Source organism: Pleurodeles waltl, chromosome 12 (genome assembly GCF_031143425.1).
Source record: "Pleurodeles waltl isolate 20211129_DDA chromosome 12, aPleWal1.hap1.20221129, whole genome shotgun sequence".
In the NCBI taxonomy this organism is placed as follows: Eukaryota; Metazoa; Chordata; class Amphibia; order Caudata; family Salamandridae; genus Pleurodeles; species Pleurodeles waltl.
Genome location: NC_090451.1, coordinates 140,662,705 through 140,684,141, shown reverse-complemented (window position 1 = coordinate 140,684,141; position 21,437 = coordinate 140,662,705). Strand labels below are relative to the sequence as shown.

Here is a 21,437-nt window from a genome sequence, read left to right as displayed (position 1 = left end):
AATGCGATACTTTTATGGAATACGTTCCAACCTGTTGAATGTCTTGGCACGTGATTACGATGTTCTGAACCTTTCATTTATATTAAATCATAGTTCGTCCATTTAAACCCTTCCCAATTGTATGCATGTGTATAATCCAGAAGAGTGTTTGCTTTGTAGTAGATGGTGATGTTTGAAACTTGGCTGGGACAATCTGTTGACTTACAGAGGGCTGGTTGAACAGCCCATCCTACATAGCACTTAGTGCTGGGAGATTAAACTGACTCAAAGGTGAACTTGGTGTTTACACCTTCATAGTAACCAAAGAAACTATGCACTGAATAGATGGAGTGGTCCATAATTCTCTTGCTGATTCCAGAATTGTGACCCACCTTCTAGTAAGAGTCCCAATGGCCCTGCCAACTTTGCTTAGAAAATAAATGACACATTCAGTAGAATTCTTCAAGGGCATTTTAATAGTACATTTTTTTTCACAGCCAGAATCACTCGTGGTTTCAGTTCTTCAGATCGCGTTCTCCCGAGGGGTCTTACCCAGTGCTTAAATCATGAAGGTGGGCAGCATCAGAGACTCCGAGGGTGGTTGTGCATCAGAGTTTATGGGGGATGTAGAGTGGGCGAAAAATCATCACCATTCTGTTGAGGCCAATTACTAAAAATTATTTCCTGAAAAATATCCTTAACCCCCTAAATATGTAATATCAAAGGAAAAACTTGTGTAAAATGTGCAACTCAACCCAAAACATTTTAAGGTGCATGTTACATTTCAGTAGGTGCTCCTCGGTCAGTATGCATTCAAACAACCATTTCAGAGGGTGAATGAACAGAGGGTGATGCCATGAGGAGATACCAATATGCTACATTTAGTGTAATGTAAAGAAGTCAGCAAAGGACATTAAGAATTCTAACTATACACTTAAGACCATCGTGGCTAGTATGAAAGACTGCATAGGCTCTATTCCTTTGTGTTCACATATTCTGGGGGTAAAAGTTCTCAAGAAATCCACTATGCTTTTGGATAGCACTTGGTCTCTTCCAAATAGAACAGTCTAAAGTCAATGATATGTAGCTGGACAGAGCCCACCACACACTAGACAGGGGGAGTTTAGGCATAGACTGTTTAGAGAATAAGCTCTTTTTGACATACAAGATCAGTGTCAATCACCTTTTGGGGAAGAGGAGTTGCCCCACCAGAGCCTGAAAACATTGGTACCTGGACAATGTTAGACCAGCATTTTTAAACCATTAATGAAACATCATGGTGGTGTCGCCTAGGACCTCATCAGCCCCCCTAAACGACTTAAGCACTGGGATTGATCCCATAATAAATAAAAACATGTTTTATTTTAACCAGAGCTATTTGCCACATTTCCTTGCACTGAAGCAAATAGCACTTGGCTTACACAAGGCAGCTGGTACAGTGATAGCAATATGATGACCTTCAAGGCATGCAATGACCAGACCCCAGGCAGCAGCATCTGAACCCCAGGCAGCGTGGGTGCATATATTATTTCCCCATGAAAGCAGCCTAGTCATTTTCCTGACAAATTCACTATCTGTGTTGTTTGAAACCTGTCCAGATCTTGGGCTCCGGTCTCACTGCTGGCTGGTAAATGCAAACTTAGAACCTGTTTGTTAAGGCCCCCTTGTGCCACCTTTAGAGTTAATGTTCTTGTTTCCAGATTCCTCCTCAGTCGTCCTCTAAACACCCCTCAGCCGCTTGAATTTACTCTGCAAATTCTTCTCCTTTAGACAAAAATAATCTTGTACTTCAAACAAATATGTTTCCCAGGAACACCCCATTATAAATCTGTGAAGTGGTGGGCCGAATTAGGACACAAGTGGCTGAAACGGCACCAACTACAGACAACTAGCATTTTCCACCTCCTACCTACCTCTCCCAGCCAGCAATATCCATAATATCTGGACACTGTATTCTGGAAATGAATTAAATTCCAAAACTGTAGTACAATGTGGGAAATTCAACCTTAAAAAGATGTCTACAAACGCAACCATTGGACATCTCTCGGAAGAGCCTGCAAGTTATCACCTCCTTTCCAATCTGGAAACAAATAGCTTTGCTTGTTCCCTTACCACTACAGCAGATGGCTCTGGAACATTCAAAAGGGTCTTACAAGTCAATCACGACTGAATTCTATCAAAATGCAAATCTAGTGGAAGCTGGCCAATATACATGACTTCAAACCATGGCCACCTGCCACGCTGGATGGGGTGAAACTGCTGCTACCTGCAGTCTAAGCCACCCACGGAGTCACATGTCACTTCCCTCCAAAATGACAAGGACCCCCAGTTTTGGGTGTCTTTTCAAGTGCCTTTACAGTCAGATCTTACTTCAAACAAATCATAAGTTACTGTTTTTGAGCCATCCAAGTTCTAGCTTGAATCTTCTTCTCTGAATAGTTATGTTCCTAGATTTATGGGCGAGGGTCGGGAAGGTGGGAAGATAGACTAGATAAAAGTTCATTGGGAAGAAGATATGAAGTCACGAGGGGTTACTCATTTACCGGAAAAAAATATTTTTTGTGCTATAACTAATCCGTCTTATAGACGACACAGGGCACAACTGTCAAGTAAACGCCACCAGCCTGGCCAGCCTTGTCTGTCCTCTACCTCCAGCACACTTGCCCTAGACTTGCCCATACTACGCTCCCACCCAGAACAACTGCAGCTCTGCCTCCAGGATCAAGGTCCGAGGACCAGTTACTCCGCTTGCCGCCTCCCTGCAAGTGAAAGGGACAGCGCTAAACGGAAGACTCTGGGCAGTATGGTATAAAATTATGAGGTTATCCTTCAATCCCAGCTCCTTCTTAACCAAAGTGCCCAGCCCTACCTTCCTTAATACCACCATCATCATCATCATCATAGGGTCTGACTTCCAAAATCTCCTATTTTTGATGCTGTGGAGCTTGAAACGTTGCTCAGGTCCTGGAAATATCTGAACAAGACACAGATCGGTTGCTTTGCCTCCCACAAACTATAGGGATGGCAGGGGAATACTAACCAGTCCCCAGTGCTTAATTTGTGAATAAAAAGGTGCTGGTGCCCAGAGCCCTCCTCATAAACACGCGGCTGCTGCAATTCAATGTGTGAACATGGAATACTGAGGCAGCGTAATCCTGAAGCCATCTCGGGCCTCTTCAATTCATATAAAGCCACTCCCTGCCCTATCAGCTCACTCTTGAAGCTTTCTACTTTCTGCCTTTGTGACGCGTTTTTTCGTTTTTCTCTTCCTCCGTCTTTCCCATGTGTTTCTTTTGCTCGCAGCAAATGCTTGAGGCAGAAAAATAAGTGCCGGTGCTCAGCACCGGAAACAACAAGCACAAATTATACACTGCCAGTCCCTTTGTTGCTGAGGAATGTTTGTACCTCACAAGTGTTTTTTCTTTAAATAGGGGGTTGGAACCTTTGCCTCACTGCACCCAAAGCTTTTTTATTTTTAGCATTATTAGAACAGGGCCCTTGCTGAGTCACCGCCTTGCTATGTTGGAACAGGTCGTGACAGCATCCAATGCATTTCAATGGTTTCGGTGTCATGTCGCTCGTTTCGTGTCAGATAAGCACTGTTTTGAAAGCCATTGATGGACTATCACAAGCACCGCAATGCCTACTATTGGCAACTTGTGAGCTCCATAAATGGCAAATAAAAATTACAATAATCAATATTTCTATTGATAGTAGGAGCATTTTTCTTACTGGGCACAATATAACTGAAATTATCAAAAGGCCTCATAAGGGTGGACGTATGGACCACTTGCATTTTTTCAGACGTTTTCAGGAATGGTCTACAGAGGGCAATTGCAAGGTATTTCGGCTGAACTTTGTTCCCAAATGATGGCGTGCCATTCGCAACCGTTAAGAGGGAGATTTAGAAATAATATTGAGGAACTATATTGTCTCAATTGAAGTTAAAATGCAGCCATTGTTTTAAAATCACATACTGAGTATTGCCATGCATGTGATGGCTCAACTCTCTAGCGGCCAGAAAGGCAATGCTGCCACCATGTGGCCATTCTTGTTCACTTCACCCACACAACGTTGAAAAGCTTTGTTGTATATTGCAGGCTTGTCAAGCTGCGCTGCCTTTCACTGGACACCCAGAATTAGTGCGCAAGTGACTACCCGCATACGTGTTCACGAGCGCTAGGGATACCGCTTCGGATGGAGATGCTCAGTACTGTTGTCAAGCACTTTTCTAACATCCCCCTAGGCGCCATCCATTTCACTGGCTGGCCAGGAATGGACCGAAGTATTTAAAGACACAGTGCAAGGTTACCAGCGGACTTTGTTATGAGGGGCAGCATGTTACAGTCCCTGGCTATTTACTTTTCAAACCTGTGTGTTCAGGTGTGTTAGTCTAAATGGTTTAGCGGATCAAGAGTAGAATGCCAAAAACGAAACACCTTGTTAATGGAAAGCCCACAACAAAAAAATGGTGACTCACCTGATCACAGAATCTGGACTGAAAAGGACCACCGGCGCGTGGATTTTATGAACCTCATAATGCCGCTGTGCACAATGGCACAAAGTGAGCTGGGGCCTACAGCTTGGGTGGCAGTGGCGGCATCTAGGAGCCAGTGTGCAGCACAGACCCTATAGCCAGGATACAATAGTTGTTGGTCTGAGCTGCAGACAGGAGACTTGCACTTCCTGTTTAGCTCTGTCACAGCTTTGCATCGAATAGCTTTCCAGAGCTGCTGAATTCTCACAATTCTTCTGCATACCACTGGGCTGCATTAAGGACAGTGTTTGGGGCAAAGTGCAGCACACTCCCTCGGTACAATCAATTGTGAAGTACAATATTTTTTACTTTTTTGGGCCACCTTTCAAGGGTGCTGTACTATGGTCCTTGAGCAGTTACTATAAGACCCAGCCTTGACAACGCTGATCCACCCTTTAATATTCATAGCACTAGGGTCCCTGGTTCAACCACCAAGGTCATGCTGCTGTGGCCCCTAGTTCTTAACTAAAATACACAGTGCTTGGAATCTTGGTCTGCCCCTTCAGATCTGCAGAGTAGCGTCCCCATATTCCTCTTCAAAGTCCAAAGCAACGTGGCTCCTGGTCCCTCCACCAAGATCCATAGCTATGGGCCCTGGGACCTCTAACTGGGTTCATAATACTGGGCTCTCCTCTAACAGGAGCAATACTGGTGGACCCAGGTTCCTTGCCCTGCTGGAGCACCATTCCTCCATTTAAATCCACGGTGCTGGGGTCCTGGGTCCTCCTCTAACATCTAAAAGCAAGGGTCCCTGGTCTCTCCCTCATGGCTAATGGCACATTATGGCATACGGCTCCTGGCTGCACTTGGAGGATTCACAGCATTAGGGGCCCGGCCATTTCAGATTATGTAACTAACGCTGGGACACAAGCCCTATCACTAAGATCCACAGAGCTAGATACTTGGTCCCTCATCCCAGATCCACAGCACTATGGTTCCCCCTAACCCCACGTTTTTCCACCATGACGCACTGCACGGGGGCCTTGAAGCTTCACACCCCCCTGCAAGCTCTAATTTGCCAGGGCCATGATCCCTATGGTAAGATACCCAGAACTGTAGCTCCTGATCTCCTCCTACAGATTTGTTAAACTTTCATAGAGTTATCTGCTACCCCAAAGGGAGTCTTTTTGCTAAGAACATAGCCATGTGCCATCTGCAGTCCCACAAGTGGGTTCCGCTCACTCATTTGAAAACAGGTCTGTGGCTCCCGGTTACTCCTCGGAACACAGTTTTGGTATCATTGCCAGAGAATCTAAAGTGCTTGTATACCAGTCCTTCCTCTTGAGGTCTACAGGGAAGACAGTCTGTTCCCTTCTTCAACATCAATTGTGGTGGTGGTGTTGGGTCACTTGTCAGACACAGCCATAGGACTGCAGGCCCGTCCTACAAATCAGAGACCCATCCCCCTCAGCTTCTCCAGTCAGGAACCCTGCCCAGTGGCTAATGATGGCACTGGAGGACACCCCAGTCATTGCAGGCCATTCCCGGGGCACAACTCTGTGGATCCTAGTCCCTCCACTCAGGAGCACAAATACGTGCCCCAGTCCTTCCTGCCAAGGAAACTGCTATTTGCCCTCTGCACCTACCACACAACCAAGGCCCTCTACCTACTGCTAAGCTAAATACCAGTACAGAGCACAAACTACTGCAACCCCTTTACCAATGATCTGACTTTTTGCAATTCTCACTAAATACAGTAGACTAGGAGAGGAAGACCTTACGTGACTGGTCCCTGCTATGCAGGGACAAGGAGGCAGAGCTGCAGCGAAGAACACCCAGGAGCCCTAACCAGCAAGCGCTACTATCTCCTGGCAGGGTGCATCATCTCCTGGCAATGCACACCATTCCCACCCTCCCTGCTTCGTTTTTCATCGGCAGTGATTGCAAAGGTAGACGCTGGAGTACTTTGGGGTGACACTTGGGGTGGAGTGGAGGAAGAGACTGGAGACTGAGTGGAGTTTGGGTCGAATACTTCACTTCCATGATATATATTTGTTAAATGCCAGCACATCCTTAGCGGTCCATGTCACCTGGCAGTGCTTGGGCAACGCTGGCAGCGGTGCCTCATTTCTAATTGTCATTTGCAGCCGAGTTTCCTCGATAAGGAATGTATGTTTTGTGCCAAGATAACGATAGTGAGCTAAGGTGCTCTGACAAGCAACTGGACCAGTTTGTGCCTCAAGTTCTCAAATGTGGTGTGCCTGCGGTGCTGTGCCACTCTCCCCTCGTTGAGGAGCAAGAAGAGGGAGGTTGCAGGTTTCCCCCTCCAAGAAGGCAGAGGTATGAGACAGCACTACCAGCTCTGCTACATCGACACAACGTGTGCCATATTTACATACTCTGCTACACACACACACACACACACACAGCGTACAGAAATACCAAGCAGTGCTGGCTGTACACTGTGCTGCTGGTGAGATAGAACCCACCTCACACTCTTGAGAAGTCGCAGCGAAGGAAGATTTGGCATTAATCCGTCTCTTCCAAGCCCCTCCCACCCGAGAACACCCTGGAAAGATTCGAGAGTACAATAAAGGAATGTTACAGAAGCATTTCATGTGCAGTTGGTGGCAGCGGCGGAATACTCCGCTGCAGGTGGGGCAGCGGCCTGCGGTTGCCTCCCTCTGTCTCTGCCAACACAGGGGCTTTCCACAGCCATAATGCACTGGCACTCCCAAGACCAAAGTGCACCTCTCCCGAACCCCTCAACCTGGGTAGGGTGTTGGGTAGTGTCAGTCATGATGCAATGGCTGCAGAATGGAGAAGGCGGGAGGTAAGAACCGGCGCCAACAAGGGGGCGTGGCTCAGACACTTGCTCCCTTACCACTAAATCCCCTGTAACCCATCCCCACCCTAGGCTGCTTACCAACAAGCGGAATTGGTCCTCCTACATCTGAATTAAGACATTTAAAGTTTGCGAAAGGTACAGAGGGACGTAAATTAAAATACACGTCTAAAAATCCTCTAGTAACAAAATTCTACATACAGACAAAATATATATAATATATATGTATAAATAACAAAAAGAGCTTGTTGGGCTATATTTACAGGAAACACACATCTTGCACGCACGCACACACACACACACACACACACTGGGAGGGCTCCGACGGAGCCCCCGGTGAAGGGGGGACTGGAAGATATGGCTGAGATATAGGAAATTCGGATCCCTCGAGCCCTCCCTGGTCGTAACGGTGGGGAAACAGCTGTTCTGGCGAATCCCTTAGGTGCTGAAGTACACTGCAGAGCAAAGAAAGGACAATGAGGATTACGTTTCACAAAAAATAAATAAAGTCAAGAGCAATGACTTATACACTGCAGAAAAAAGCATCTAATCACTGTATGGAATTAACAGTTAATTACCTGTAACACAAGCTATTCTGTACAATCTCTTAATTACATCCTTTGTTTGGGTTAAAAAAACAGACATTGGAAGAGTAGTCCCTGGTACTGAAGGGAAATAGTTTGCTTGTGGATCTACTCATTATGAACGACCAGAATGCTGTCATTAACAGCCATGTTAGCCAATGGCTGAAGTGGGCTGACTATATACCCCCTGCTTTAGTGGGTGGAAGAAAAATGTGAATGATACAACAACAAGTCAATAGATACAGTTATATATCTCTCAAAAGCTTGTGGCTAATGCCAGTCCTAAAATAGAACAGGAAAAAATGCCAGGTGTCACTAACTACATCTTAAACAGCAAATACTACTACGAGATAAAGTACTCTTGATTTCCCAGAAAAAGTCCACACGACCAAGAGCCATCATTTAAGTATCAGAATTTAACCATCACAGCATCCTCACTGCTCAACTTACCGGGAATTCAATTTTTTTTTTAAAAATGTACCCCTAGAGTACACTTTCCTGTGACCCTGGCGTCCTTCATTCTCACCCGATCAATATATCCTTTTTCGATATAATTTGACCTAGTTACTCAGTAAGGAGTACGGTCCCTTCTAGGCGTTACTCGTACTGTGCTTCATTGCTTCCGATACTCTTTGCACTTCTTTGTCAGGGGCAGCCATATTATTTGTATTCCAAACCGCAGCACGCCTCTTTCACCAGGCGGTCACTTTGTCTACCAAGTATGCTGGTAGGGAGCGGAGCGAAGTCAGAAGTGGTCTCAATCTACAGTCTGATGACTGCAGAAGACTGAGGAGTTATTTTGGAATCTACTATTAAAAGCCCTCAGAAGCCAGTAAGCACCATTAGTGAAACAGACTTGAAAAAGACTACCACACAGAGGATTGGTTAAGGCGGTCCGGTCTGTTGGAAAATAGGAGAACAGTGGCATGTGTGTGTGGCCCAAGCAGGCATTTTAGAAATGCCTCCGGGAGCACTTGATTCAACAATCACATGCGCCAAACAATTAATTTCCTCCTCCTGATTACCAAAAGGAAACGAACTTGGTATCCTCAAGATACATTGACTCAAGATACCGAAACACTGCATGGATTTCGCAGCAACAAACATCTGCATATGGAGATATCCCCATGACTAAAAGGTGGGACCAACAAAGTTTCTGTTGCACATTCACATTCTTCCCACAGGAACCAAAGAAACCTCTTCAATAAGGATCTAAACTAGCGGTCGGAGAAACATTCTTCAAACAGAAAATGAATGAACTGAAAAGAACAGCTCTTATGTTCAGGACCCCTGACGCGAGACTTCATTTCCGAGTTTTAAGAGAAAGTGGGTCAGCCTTGTGGAGATGCAGTGAATTCTAATCTCAGACACCAGGTACAACAACATGTGCAATTTTGATGTCTTCTTTTTTTTAGGTTCGGCTTAACAGCACAGCTGACTGCAAGATGTATTGTTCCCAATCCTTTAAAATATAGGTAGGGTGGATTATGATTGCCCTCAGGGGAGTATTATTCTTTAACTTCACGCAATCTGGCTAATTCATCATTGTGCCCTTCACGAAGTGCTTCCATTTTAATGCATGTGCAACCATTTTACATCTGAAAAGTACACTAATTTATCATGCTATTTGTGAAATTCGATTTATCCCCTATATACATTCCAAAAATAAAGCAATTTTTGCAGTTTTTCCCAGCGTTGGTAACTTGCAGGGCAGGATTATACATCAAACAGCATTTATGCATGCAACACATGAAAACAGCATTTGAGTTACATGCATTGGCACACTGCAGCAAAATATATTAGCTTTGCCAAATCTTACTTTGCTTTTGTTTTACCCGTTTTCTGTATTGCCCGCTCTCCTTCCTCTCTTTATGCTTTGCCTGCCCTCCTTCCTCTCTTCATGCTTTGCCTGCTCTCCTTCCTGTCTTTGTGCTTCGCCCATTTTTCTGACTCCTATTGTGCCCGCTTTCCTCTCATCCTGTTTTTTTTTTTTTGCATGCTTGGCCACTGTTCTTGGCAGTTTCCCCTGACCTCTGCCACACCTCCACTGCAGCCCTTTTCCCCCTCATTCTCGCCTGCCGCTTCCAGCCTCCTAGCACTCCTCCCAGGACCAACCTAAAGGAGGCCACAGCGAGGCTACGCAGCGGTCATGACAAAGGCAAGCCCGCCTGCACCCGTCCACGCCTTTACCACGCTCAGAACCCTGGATCTCCCGTTGCCCACAGCTACACTACCACTGACCTCAGACCGGTGGATCTTGGGCGTGTTGACAACAACTGCTGCAAAGCAACCAAGAATGGCAGAGACACTGCAAACCCAACTACATCCACTACACCTACAGATACCACCGAGGCACAACTCCAGTGCATCCTACTCAACACACAATCACTTGGCAAACATGCCACGGAGATCTGGGATATGATCTCCACCCTTAACCCATACATCATTGTCCTCACAGAGACATGGCTGAACCCTGCAACCCCCCAAAGACATCGCCACCCCCGAAGTCTACAAGATAACACACAGGGTTGGAACCAACAAGCACAGTTGCGGAATTGCCATCATCTACAAAGAAATCATCGGCTGCAAATCTCCTCAGATGACTCAACCCCGATTATGGAGCATCTCAACTTCCAACTCCATACCGATGGAAAATGTACCATCAGAGGCACCTTTTTCTACAGACCACCATTACCAGGCCCCAGCTTCTGCAGTGCCATCCCTGACCCCATCGCCTCAATCGCTGTTCACTCCAAGCACTACCCCTTCTTAGGATATCTTAACTTCCACCTCAATGAACTCCGCGACAGCAGCACTACTGACCTCCTGGAAAGCAGCAACATCGGCCTCAAGCAACTCATCACCGACCCAACCCACATCTCAGGACACACCCTCGACCCCATTTTCACTTACAGCAACAAAGTCAAGTACAACCACCTGGACTGACCACTACAACATCCACCTCACCATCTCAGGTCCTACCAACACAGGCACCCTGCCCCAGCTCCACCAGCAGAAAATGGAAAAGTATCAGAAGACCAGTGGAAAAAAGCTCTCAACTCCACACCTCAGACACAAGATCAACCCAGATCAGGCTGCAAAGAACTTCCCCCAGAGGATCACATAGTGCACTGACACAGTCGCCTCCATGTCAGACCTTCCAGAAGACCCAGTTGGTTCACCGCCAAACTGAAATCCACCAAACGCACCTGTTGACAACTAGAAATAAAATGGCCCACCAGAAAAAAATGAGAAGACCTTACCACCTACAAGACAGCATTTAACCATACCACCGCCTCCTGAAAGAAACCAAGAAGAATGCCCTAGAAGACTGCATAGAAGCTTGCGCTAACCGCAGCAATGAGCTCTTCACCATTGTGAACGAGTTCTCTAACTCCACAGCCGCAGAGAACCACATCACCCCTTCCCACGAACTGTGCAACACCCTGGCAGACTTCCTCCATGACAAAACCTTTGTTATCTATGAAAACTTCGAACCCCAGCCCTCCACCACTGACAGCATCAGCCTGCTCACACCCATGAACACAAACCCCAACACCCGCTCAATCACAGTGACACTCTCACCACTTAAACCACTATCTCCATCATGAACTCCGTGCACTCTGGAGCACGTAAGGACCCCTGCCCCCACCATGACTTTAGCCTCGGGAACAAGATGCTCAGAAAAGTCCTGAACACCTCCATTACCTCTGCCTCCTTCCCTGAGAACTGGAAACAAACAGAAGTGAGACCCCGTCTGAAGAAACCATCCACCAACCCAACAGACCCAAAGAACTACCAGCCCATTTGCCTGGTCTCCTTTCCTGCAGAGGTTTTTGAGGAAGCAATCAACCAGCAACTCAGCGAACACCTGGAAAACAACCACCTCCTGGATCCCTCTCAATCCAGATTCTGAGCCAACTACAGCACAGAGACAGCCCTGATCGCAGCAACCAATGACATCAGGGTCCTCCTGGAATGCGGTGAAACGACAGCCCTCATCCTCCTGGCCCTGTCAGCCCCCTTCAATACTGTGTCCCACCACATCTTGATCAACAGATTCCCTCATATCATAATCCAGGGAGACGCCCTCAAATGAATGGCCTCATACCTCACCAGAAGAACACAGAGAATCTTTCTCCCACTGTTTACCTCGAAACCCAAGAGGATCTTTTGCGAGGTCCCCCAAGGATCATCCCTCAACCCCCTTTTCTTCAACAAGTACATAACCCCGCCCTGGCCAACACAGTCAGATCATACAAACTCAACATTATCTCCTGAGCTCATACTCTCACTGTCAGAAGACCCTCCACCGCCAGAGCCAACTTCCACAGATGATGAATGTCGCCAACAGCATGAAGGACAACTGTCTGAAGCTCAACACGGACAAGACGGATGTCCTTATCTTCAGGAAGAACAACTCGCCATGGAACAACGAATGGTGGCCTGCTGTACTCGCCCCCCGAGACAGACTACTCCAGCAAACTCGGCATCACCCTGGACAGCTAGCTATACATGAGGAAACAGGTTAACTCAGTCTTATCCACCTGCTTCCACACCCTACTCATGCTCCTTAAGATCTTCAGGTGGATCCCTATCAACACCAGAAGAATAGTCACAAAGACAGTCTTAACCTTCAGGCTGGACAGTGGGAACACAGATAATACAAAAACTTAGAGGCAAGACTCATCCTTGGCCTCCCCAGACATACCCACATCACACCCCACCTCAAGAAGCTTCTGTGGCTCCCTATCCAGAAAAGATGCCAATTCAGGATGCCTACAAAGGCCTGCAAAACAAGGGACCAGCATACCTCAACAAATGCATAACTTTCCACCGGCTGACCGAACAAATACCTATGATCCACCAGCTTCTCCCGCACAAACTCCCCTCAGATACGACAATGCAACAGCGGAGGACACTCCTGTCACATAGCGGCCAAAACTTTCAACGACCTTACCCTGCACCTCAGGACCGCTCCTCTGCACCGGCATTTCAGGAAAGGACTTAAGACCTGGCTGTTCAAATGAACAGGTAACCACCAAGCAATTAGCCACTCTAGAGCCTTGAGACCATCATAGGTGACTTGCAGAGCTTTATACATTTTTGATAGATTGTTTCTTTCAGAATTCATTTTTGATTGACTGATTTCAAACAGTGTTGTAGGAACGTTTGCACAGACATCAGCCCACACATGGCTGTAAAGATACTTGGCTACACACCATGCTTCGCTATGCCATGAGTTATCTGCAAAGGCTGATTGGTGGCTAACCCATCAGGCTATACTGCAGCTGGAATTGTCAACCAAGGCTTCAAAAGGCAAGAGATTTTGTAACTCCTGCCATTGTTAAATGTTCCATGCTAGTTGTAGACGTTCTGATGCAGGCCCACCCTCCCTCAATTTTCCAACCCCCTGCAGTTTTATGAATGAGCCACAGATTGGGGAAGACTATCGCATGCATGGAGGGGAGCTATCTTAAAGAGCTAGGAGGCTTTAGCATATCACCACTGCATAATGACTTAATGGACATGGACAGTGGCAAAAAAGACAGGCTCAAAAAGGCTAGAGAAGTCACTACAAGGTGCCCTGGCTGCAAACTGGGGGATGGAAAATGAATTCAGCATTTGTTGAAAGATGAAATGAAAGATATGTCAAGTATAGTAAGAATGCAGGAGTTGAACTCCTACTTTATAGCTCAATGATGGGACAGGCTTTGGAAAGGCCACACAAAAGGCCTAAAAAAAAAAAAAATGTCACTAGTACTACGCACACCAGGGTTTAAACCCAGGCCCTTATTTCTGGCTAAGAAATAATTAATCTAATTTTAGATGAAGCAACTATCAACATAGTTGAGGGGATGAAGGAGAGGAATACGATATAAATGTAAACTTAAGTAAGATAAGAAAAAAGATGCATAAAAACACAACAGAAGTCAAAGCACATGTCCTAAAATTCACAAACATTTGGAAACAAGCATTGGCAAAGCCAACAGGTAGCGCCTATAAAAAACGATTTGCTTTTGTAATATTTTTTTAGCCATGCTGAAGAGTTTTACAGCTGCTGTGCAGCATGGCTAAAAAATAAAATAAAAAGACGCAATGAAGCAACCACTGCTTAAGTTTGTATGCATGCATATTCATAACACATGCAACAACCTACAACGGGATATATATATTTTTTTTTTATTTACTAATCCGAGATGGACCTGTAATTAAAAAGAAAAGTAGCAAAGAGGCAACACAGTAAATTAGAAGCAACACAGTAAATTAGAAGACACACGAGAGAGCAATGTGGAGAGTGGGGGAGAGAGGGTGGCAAAAGGACACAGCTGAAAGGGAGCAACACAAATCCGGATGGGATAACAGAAGGCCAGGGGCAGGGAGGGGGAGCCAAACATTCTACAAATGGAATATGTTACTTACCTTCTATGCATCGGTTCATAAGCATGTGGTGCTATAGATTCACATGTGCCCATCCACCTCCCCAGAAGCCTTTGGTTGCTGCAGGTGTACTTTCTTTCACTTAAACTATCAGTATTTAACTTCTTGTATGGTCACCACACTTTCCTGTCTAATGCTCCATATTTACGCTAACCAGCTGTGCAGAAAACAAACTAAAAATGGATCCAGGACCTATGCACATTACCAACTATCGGAAGAGATCACTATACTGTGACTCCAAAGACTACTTTGAAGAAAAACAAGTTGCAAATGTCGGAGTCCAACAGATTGCAGGAGAATGTGTGAGTACAGCCACACATGCTACGAAAAAAGTAGTTCCCTAAAAGCGAGCGGATGAGTCATAGAAGCCAGCCAATCAAAGATGGATAAGGAGGCATTGCTCCATGGGAGGGACAAACTCAAGATTGACAAACAGCCGTCAGCTAGGAAGCAGTCAAATGAGAGTGGCTGGAAAGCCAACCAATGTAAGCAATGAGCAGGCTCCATGCCCATGTATGTTCTTGGTAGCTCATAAAATGACTTTCCCAACCACAAAGTTTGCCCCTTGTTGTAGGAACAACCTAACAATGAAAGCACAAGCCACCTATGGAGTGTGATGACTGAGGCAGAGCTAGGGTTTTAAAGGAGACATCCTGCAAAACTTTGGACTTGTGTAAATAAAAAAAAAACAAGGTAAGCTAAATAACAAAATAAAGGAAAAATGTTGTCAACGGAGGTCTAGGACCTCTTTGATGGCAGAAAATGTTTCTCTTAAGTAGGAGTATGAATTTAAGGACGAGTCCATCCTGGATATAGGTTTCTCTCTTGGAGAAAATGGAGCATCAAAGCTTCCATGCAAGAGCCGCAACCGCAGCCAAAGTAAAGACTCTCATATAAGAAAGAGCCATTCACTGCCCTTACAGTGACGCCCACTGGCCGAGGTTGGAATTAATGGAGTGGGACCTTGGCGAGCTCACTACTGCCTGCTGGACAACACTGTAGTGTGCTGACAACTTGAATCAGAGAATGGTCTGCATACCCAATGCTGCTCTTATTTTGACACCTGCAGGACAGGGCAGTCGTACTGCTGAAATAACAGAGCCACGGGAGAGCGCCAAATAAGTTTCTTACAGTGAAACCTACTGGCCGGGAGAGTTACTGGCTACTATAATTTAGACCCTGTGTGATTACGTACCGATGATAATGATGAGGATAATGGCGCAGATTACACCCAGGATGATCATCATCTGTGGGAAAATAAAGAGAGAGTGAGAGAGTGTGACTGATGTGCTGAAATTAAGAGTGGGTCGGAAGAGGGCTGGAAATCATAAAACGAGTCTGGGGAGACAACGGGAGCGTTGCACTTACAGAAATAAACCAATAAGAGGGAAGGGGTGGGAGGGTCTGACAGTGAGGGGGGAGGGGGGGAGAGAAACGACTGGGGCAATAAAACAGCTGGGAGTAAGTTTCAATCAGATACCAGGAATGAGATTCAGGCATTGGGATATAGGTGAGAATAGCTCTATTTCGGACAGAAAAAGAGGAAAGAGAATGAGGGACACAAAAGGGATCAGGGATTAATGGAAAAAGGGAAGAGCTACTACCTATTTAGGAGGTTATCAAAGAGAAGTAACCTGGGTTAGGGGTTCACACATCGGGCATACGCGAAGTGGTGCAGGGTCACATGTTTACAAGTAGTGGGGTCCAGGTGTTGAGAGAAATGTTGATGGGTGGATGAGGAGCCCGGGAAGCGACCTGAGGCAGGATGGGTGGGTATGGAGAGAGGCGATCCAGAGAAAAATGTGTTTGGTGGTCAGGCACAAAGTTGGTGTGAATCAAGAGAGGCACTTTGGAACAGGCCTAACTGGACCCAGATAAATAATCTGAGACGGGACTGATCGTCAGAGAAGGTGGAGCTCAAGTTCAGAGTGTGTGAAGATGGAAAAAGTGAAAGGCGGGGCACTGGAGGGGGAAAGTACTGATCGGGGAAGGAAAGAGGGACTCTGGAGCAGGGTGGGCTGCGTGGAAAAAGGTCCCAAAAGACAAGATGAAGGGGATAAATACTGGGGGCACAGTGGCAACTACGGAAGGATGCATTCAAGGATAGGCTGGCTAAGGATGGAAAGAGTACCAGTGCGAGTAGGGAGCAAAAGAGGGGTGTGGGAGTGGGGGAAAGTGGTACTTGGGCAGGGGTCACGGGCAGAACTGGAAAGGCAGATGTGGTACAAATAAGATGAGCTCACCTTCAGGTTCTTCCACCAATACTTGCGCTTGAGCTTGGCTGCACTGGTCTCAAACTGGGAGGCTCCGGCCTGCAGGGCATCCGCACGGTCGTCCAGCTCGGATAGCCTCTGGTCCCGCTCCAAAACCTTGTCCATGTTCACTCTCATAATGTCTACCACCTGTGTCAGGAGACCAGAATCAAAAGTATGCACAGATGCAAATGCGCACACACACACAAAAATGCAGGTGACAAAAGGCGCAGTGGGAACTCAGCGAGGATGGAGAAATGGGTACAAGTCAACACTGGGCTATTGCCTCAGCCCACCTTGGATCTACCAGGGCAGGTGAAGCCATTGCCTCAGCCCACCTTGGATCTACCAGGGCAGGTGAAGCCATTGCCTCAGCCCACCTTGGATCTACCAGGGCAGGTGGAGCCATTGCCTCAGCCCACCTTGGATCTACCAGGGCAGGTGGAGCCATTGCCTCAGCCCACCTTGGATCTACCAGGGCAGGTGGAGCCATTGCCTCAGCCCACCTTGGATCTACCAGGGCAGGTGGAGCCATTGCCTCAGCCCACCTTGGATCTACCAGGGCAGGTGGAGCCATTGCCTCAGCCCACCTTGGATCTACCAGGGCAGGTGGAGCCATTGCCTCAGCCCACCTTGGATCTACCAGGGCAGGTGAAGCCATTGCCTCAGCCCACCTTGGATCTACCAGGGCAGGTGGAGCCATTGCCTCAGCCCACCTTGGATCTACCAGGGCAGGTGAAGCCATTGCCTCAGCCCAGTAAATAGAGACAGAGGGTGGAAAAGAGTGGTGTGCCCTTATAGAATCTTAAAAATAAGACTATGTAAAAGCTTGTAATGTATGCAGCCTGTTTTTAATGTGCTGGCAACACCCCCTTAAACTATCTCCAAAATGCACTTCTAACCTATGGAATTTACCTCGTGAAATCAGAGAACTTTGAACAAGTAGCACCTCCATACACCTGTGATTCCATATGTGAGGCGAGGCATATATTCAAGGAAACAGTCTGGCAATCCGTGGATGGGAGTGAGGGGATGGGAGGGACTTTGCAAACACATTCTAAGATTATGGACCAATGCTTATGTTCTATCCTGTTTCGTATCACGCCCTGTCTGCATGTACGATCACACAGAGTGCTGTCAGCCAGTAGGATGTGGTGCAAGACAGCGCAGGCCCTTCATCCTCTGCGGATCGTTAAAAAGATTACACTGACTTTAGCAGCAGAAACCCGGGTTAAGACATCGCTTGAGACTTTGTGATGAACGAAGAAGCCCTTTCTGTATAGTTGCTTGGGTCCACAAATGTTATGCTTGCATTAACTTCTTACTACCTGTCTTCCCGCAGACCCCACGATGGAGTTGTGGCAACACAGACCCACTTTCACTCTGACATGCAACTGTCAAGGTGAACAGAGACTTCATCTTCTGTCTGATCGTGGGGACTTTATGCATCTTTCACTGGCTGCTCGTGTGGGAGACAGCAGGGATGATGGAGCTTTCCAAGAGTTTGCACAAATTGCAACGTGGACAATTGTGGGCTGCCACAAGTTTTTGGGGAGAAGATGTTGTAGACAAGGATGCTTGTGCTCTGGTCTATTTTTGGAACTATCACTAGAACAAGAGACATATCCGTCAACCCGGTGGAGGTCACGTGTAGGAAGTGGATACCTGGTCTAGTGCTGGGCTGCGCTATGAATGCAGTGTGGCATCTTGACACATTAGCACTGCCAGGTTTGAGATGCATATGCCACTGCTTAGGTGATTTAGGACGAGGTGTCTTACAAACTCTTTTACCATCGAAGAGTTTGTGTAAAGTTCTTGTGGCCTGGTGCTAATAGACCCAGTTTTGAGCATGTTTTGCTGCAACGTTGAGGAGTTCACTGTGCCTTTTACTCTCTTTGATTGCCCCAGGGGAAGGTGCAGTGCCCCCATGTGACAGTAAGGACTGGAACAGTAAGTAGGTTGGAGTACACTGAGTGCCTTATGTGTGTTGTACTGTGTGGCAGTGACGACAAAAAGGCAGCTAAGTAAATAATGCAGAATACCTGACAGGCATTACATCCACCCAGTTACTGAGGGGCAGAACGGAAGGTGACGTGGGAAGTGTGGAGTGCCTCAAGGGAGCTGTGTCGCCCAAGAGGATAAATGGTGTCAAAACTGGGAGGTGTGTGGCTGCACCGGTTGTGTTCCTCAGAAAAGGTGCTTTGGCGGTGTGTGGTCTCCTCTTGTAGTATTATTTGTCTGTACACTCTAGTAGTGGTAATTCACCTGGAAAGAGAGGATTATTTTACTAATGGCGTGGTATGCATTGTGTACGCTAGTGTTTTTTTCTCTCACATTCATCATTAATCCACCACAATGAGGCAGGAAGCTAATTTGCCCTTTGGTTTTTGGCTATTCAGGCTTTTGGGGTACTGATGGAGCAGGTGCGCCTCCTAATCTCAGCACAATACAAGTTTCTTCTGGGCAGTAGTCTTCTTCCTCTTACTTTAACACAAGAAGGATTTCTATGTGGAAGAACTAGCCTCCCACCCAACAAAGCACACTCCAGTCTTGAACACAATATAAGTCCCTCTGGTAAGAGGTATACAAATGAGGATTAATAAAATGGATACAGTTTTGTCAGTTCTCCCTCCACACCTGGCACCCACCTCATCCACTTGGGCCTGAGTCTGCTGAAGTCGCCGGTTACTGGTCAGGTTGGGTGGAGGTGCCGGAGCACCACCCTCTCCACCAGCAGCAGGGGGTCCAGAAGGTGGAGCAGACCTGGGGGACAAACAGAAGGAGACAAACATCAGTAAATTAAGGAGTTTTAGGGCCCTTAGCCCTGGATCAGAAAAGCCACAACCAGATGTGTGGGGAGGGTGGGGCAGGGTGCACAAGCCCCATGAAAGAAAAATCATGTCACAGGTGTGATGAATGGGGCAAGGATTCAGCAGAAAACAGAGGGCTCAGTAAACAGACATACTAAATTAGGAGGGAAGAAGGACACAGAGGAAAGAGTCTAATGACCAGGTAACAACTAGGACCCCATGAGAAAGCTTATAATACCCAGAGCTTAATCCTGGGATGGACAATTGGCAGACCCAGAGGAAAGCACTGAGCGCCTATTGCACAGGGCTGCAGAAAGGGGTTATACTTCCTGTGTCAGGAGGAGGATTGAGGCCCCGTAAGACGCTAGGCACACAAAGACATGAACGTCCAGTAGATGTGTGCAAAACATGTATGGGAGAAGGTGTTGAGACTCAGAGGCACAACGAAAAAGCTTTAAAAAAATGAGCACAAGTAAAAGGGTACAACTACCACAGAAAAGGAATCCTTCCACATGGGTGAGATAAAACATGACTTGTTCTAGGTCCTTCTGAATATCAAGCTTCTATTGCAAGTCACTTGGAAACCCCGCTGCATTGATATAACACATGTCTAATGATCATCAACAGCAATCAGTGACAGAAATCCACCCATAGTCTAATCTCTACATGGCAACACACTCATCGCACCGACCCCCTCAGACCACGCCCGCAACCTCGGCTTCATATTGGACCCTCTTCTCACCATGACCAAGCAAGTCAACGCCGTGTCCTCCGCCTGCTTCCTCACCCTCCGCATGCTCTGCAAGATCTTCCGCTGGATCCCCGCCGACACTAGAAAAACCGTGACCCACGCCCTCGTCACGAGCCGCCTGGACTACGGCAACACCCTCTATGCTGGGACCACCGCTAAACTCCAAAAACGCCTGCAACGTATTCAAAACGCCTCAGCCCGCCTCATCCTCGACGTACCCCGCAACAGCCACATCTCCGCACACCTGAGACACCTGCATTGGCTCCCAGTCAGCAAAAGGATCACCTTCCGACTTCTCACCCACGCACACAAAGCCCTCCACAACAAGGGACCGGAATACCTCAACCGTCGCCTCAGCTTCTACGCCCCCACCCGTCTCCTCCATTCCTCTGGCCTCGCGCTCGCTGCCGTCCCTCGCATCTGCCGCTCCACGGCGGGTGGGAGGTCCTTCTCCTTCCTGGCAGCCAAGACCTGGAACACCCTCCCCACCAGCCTCAGGACCACCCAGGACCACTCCGCATTCCGGAGACTCCTCAAAACCTGGCTTTTCGAGCAGCAGTAACCCCCCCTTCCCCCTAGCGCCTTGAGACCCGCACGGGTGAGTAGCGCGCTTTACAAATGTTAATGATTTGATTTGATTCACAGTACCACACTGAAGCAGATATCCTTGATGTGTGTGGATATTTTACACAGGTTGTGCTACAGTCAAAACAGATTCTTGATGCTGGCTTAAAATCTAACATGTTTAACATAAAAATTACATTTTTAATTTCAGGCCTGCAGATTACAGTAGCAGCATCCTGTCTAATGCTCAACACCGACAACATTGAATTGTGATCTTCAGGAAGAGCACATCACCACTGGACTCCACTTGGTGGTCAATAGAGCTTGGAGTGACAACTCACCACCCACGCCAAGCACCGCAGGATCATCAACAGCAAACGTGACATGATCTCTCAAGTCAATGCCATCTCCAGCTCATGCTTCCATGCCCTGAAGATGCTGAGGAAGATTTTTAATGGTTTCTAATCAGCACCCGGAAAACCATCATGCCCATCTTGGTCACAATCAAACTGGACTTCAGGACACTCATTCTACAGAGATCAACAAAAACTCACCAGAAGGCTGCAGAACATTCAGAACTCTGTGTCCAGAATCACTCTAACCTGTAACACCACACTCACATCACATCACATGTTTACAAAGGAAGAAGCGCCTCTGGGACCAAATTATCAGTTGTGCAATCTCAGTAGCCTAAATGACCAATAGAGTACAGGGAAAACCCTGGCAGCTGAGGG

The 21,437-nt window shown here is 47.0% G+C and overlaps 1 protein-coding gene across 1 annotated transcript in view; it reads right to left on the bottom strand.

The window, feature by feature from the left end:
* Positions 1–432: 432 nt before the first annotated feature.
* The window catches only part of VAMP2 (vesicle associated membrane protein 2), a 78,356-nt gene continuing 57,351 nt past the window's right edge, over positions 433–21,437 (bottom strand). Inside the window, exons 2-5 of the mRNA XM_069216278.1 lie at positions 19,227–19,341; positions 16,570–16,728; positions 15,522–15,573; positions 433–7,756 (exon numbers count right to left, since the gene is read on the bottom strand). Coding sequence (XP_069072379.1) covers positions 7,740–7,756; positions 15,522–15,573; positions 16,570–16,728; positions 19,227–19,341 — 343 coding nt within the window. The 3' untranslated portion in view covers positions 433–7,739. The remainder of the gene's footprint in view (positions 7,757–15,521; positions 15,574–16,569; positions 16,729–19,226; positions 19,342–21,437) is intronic.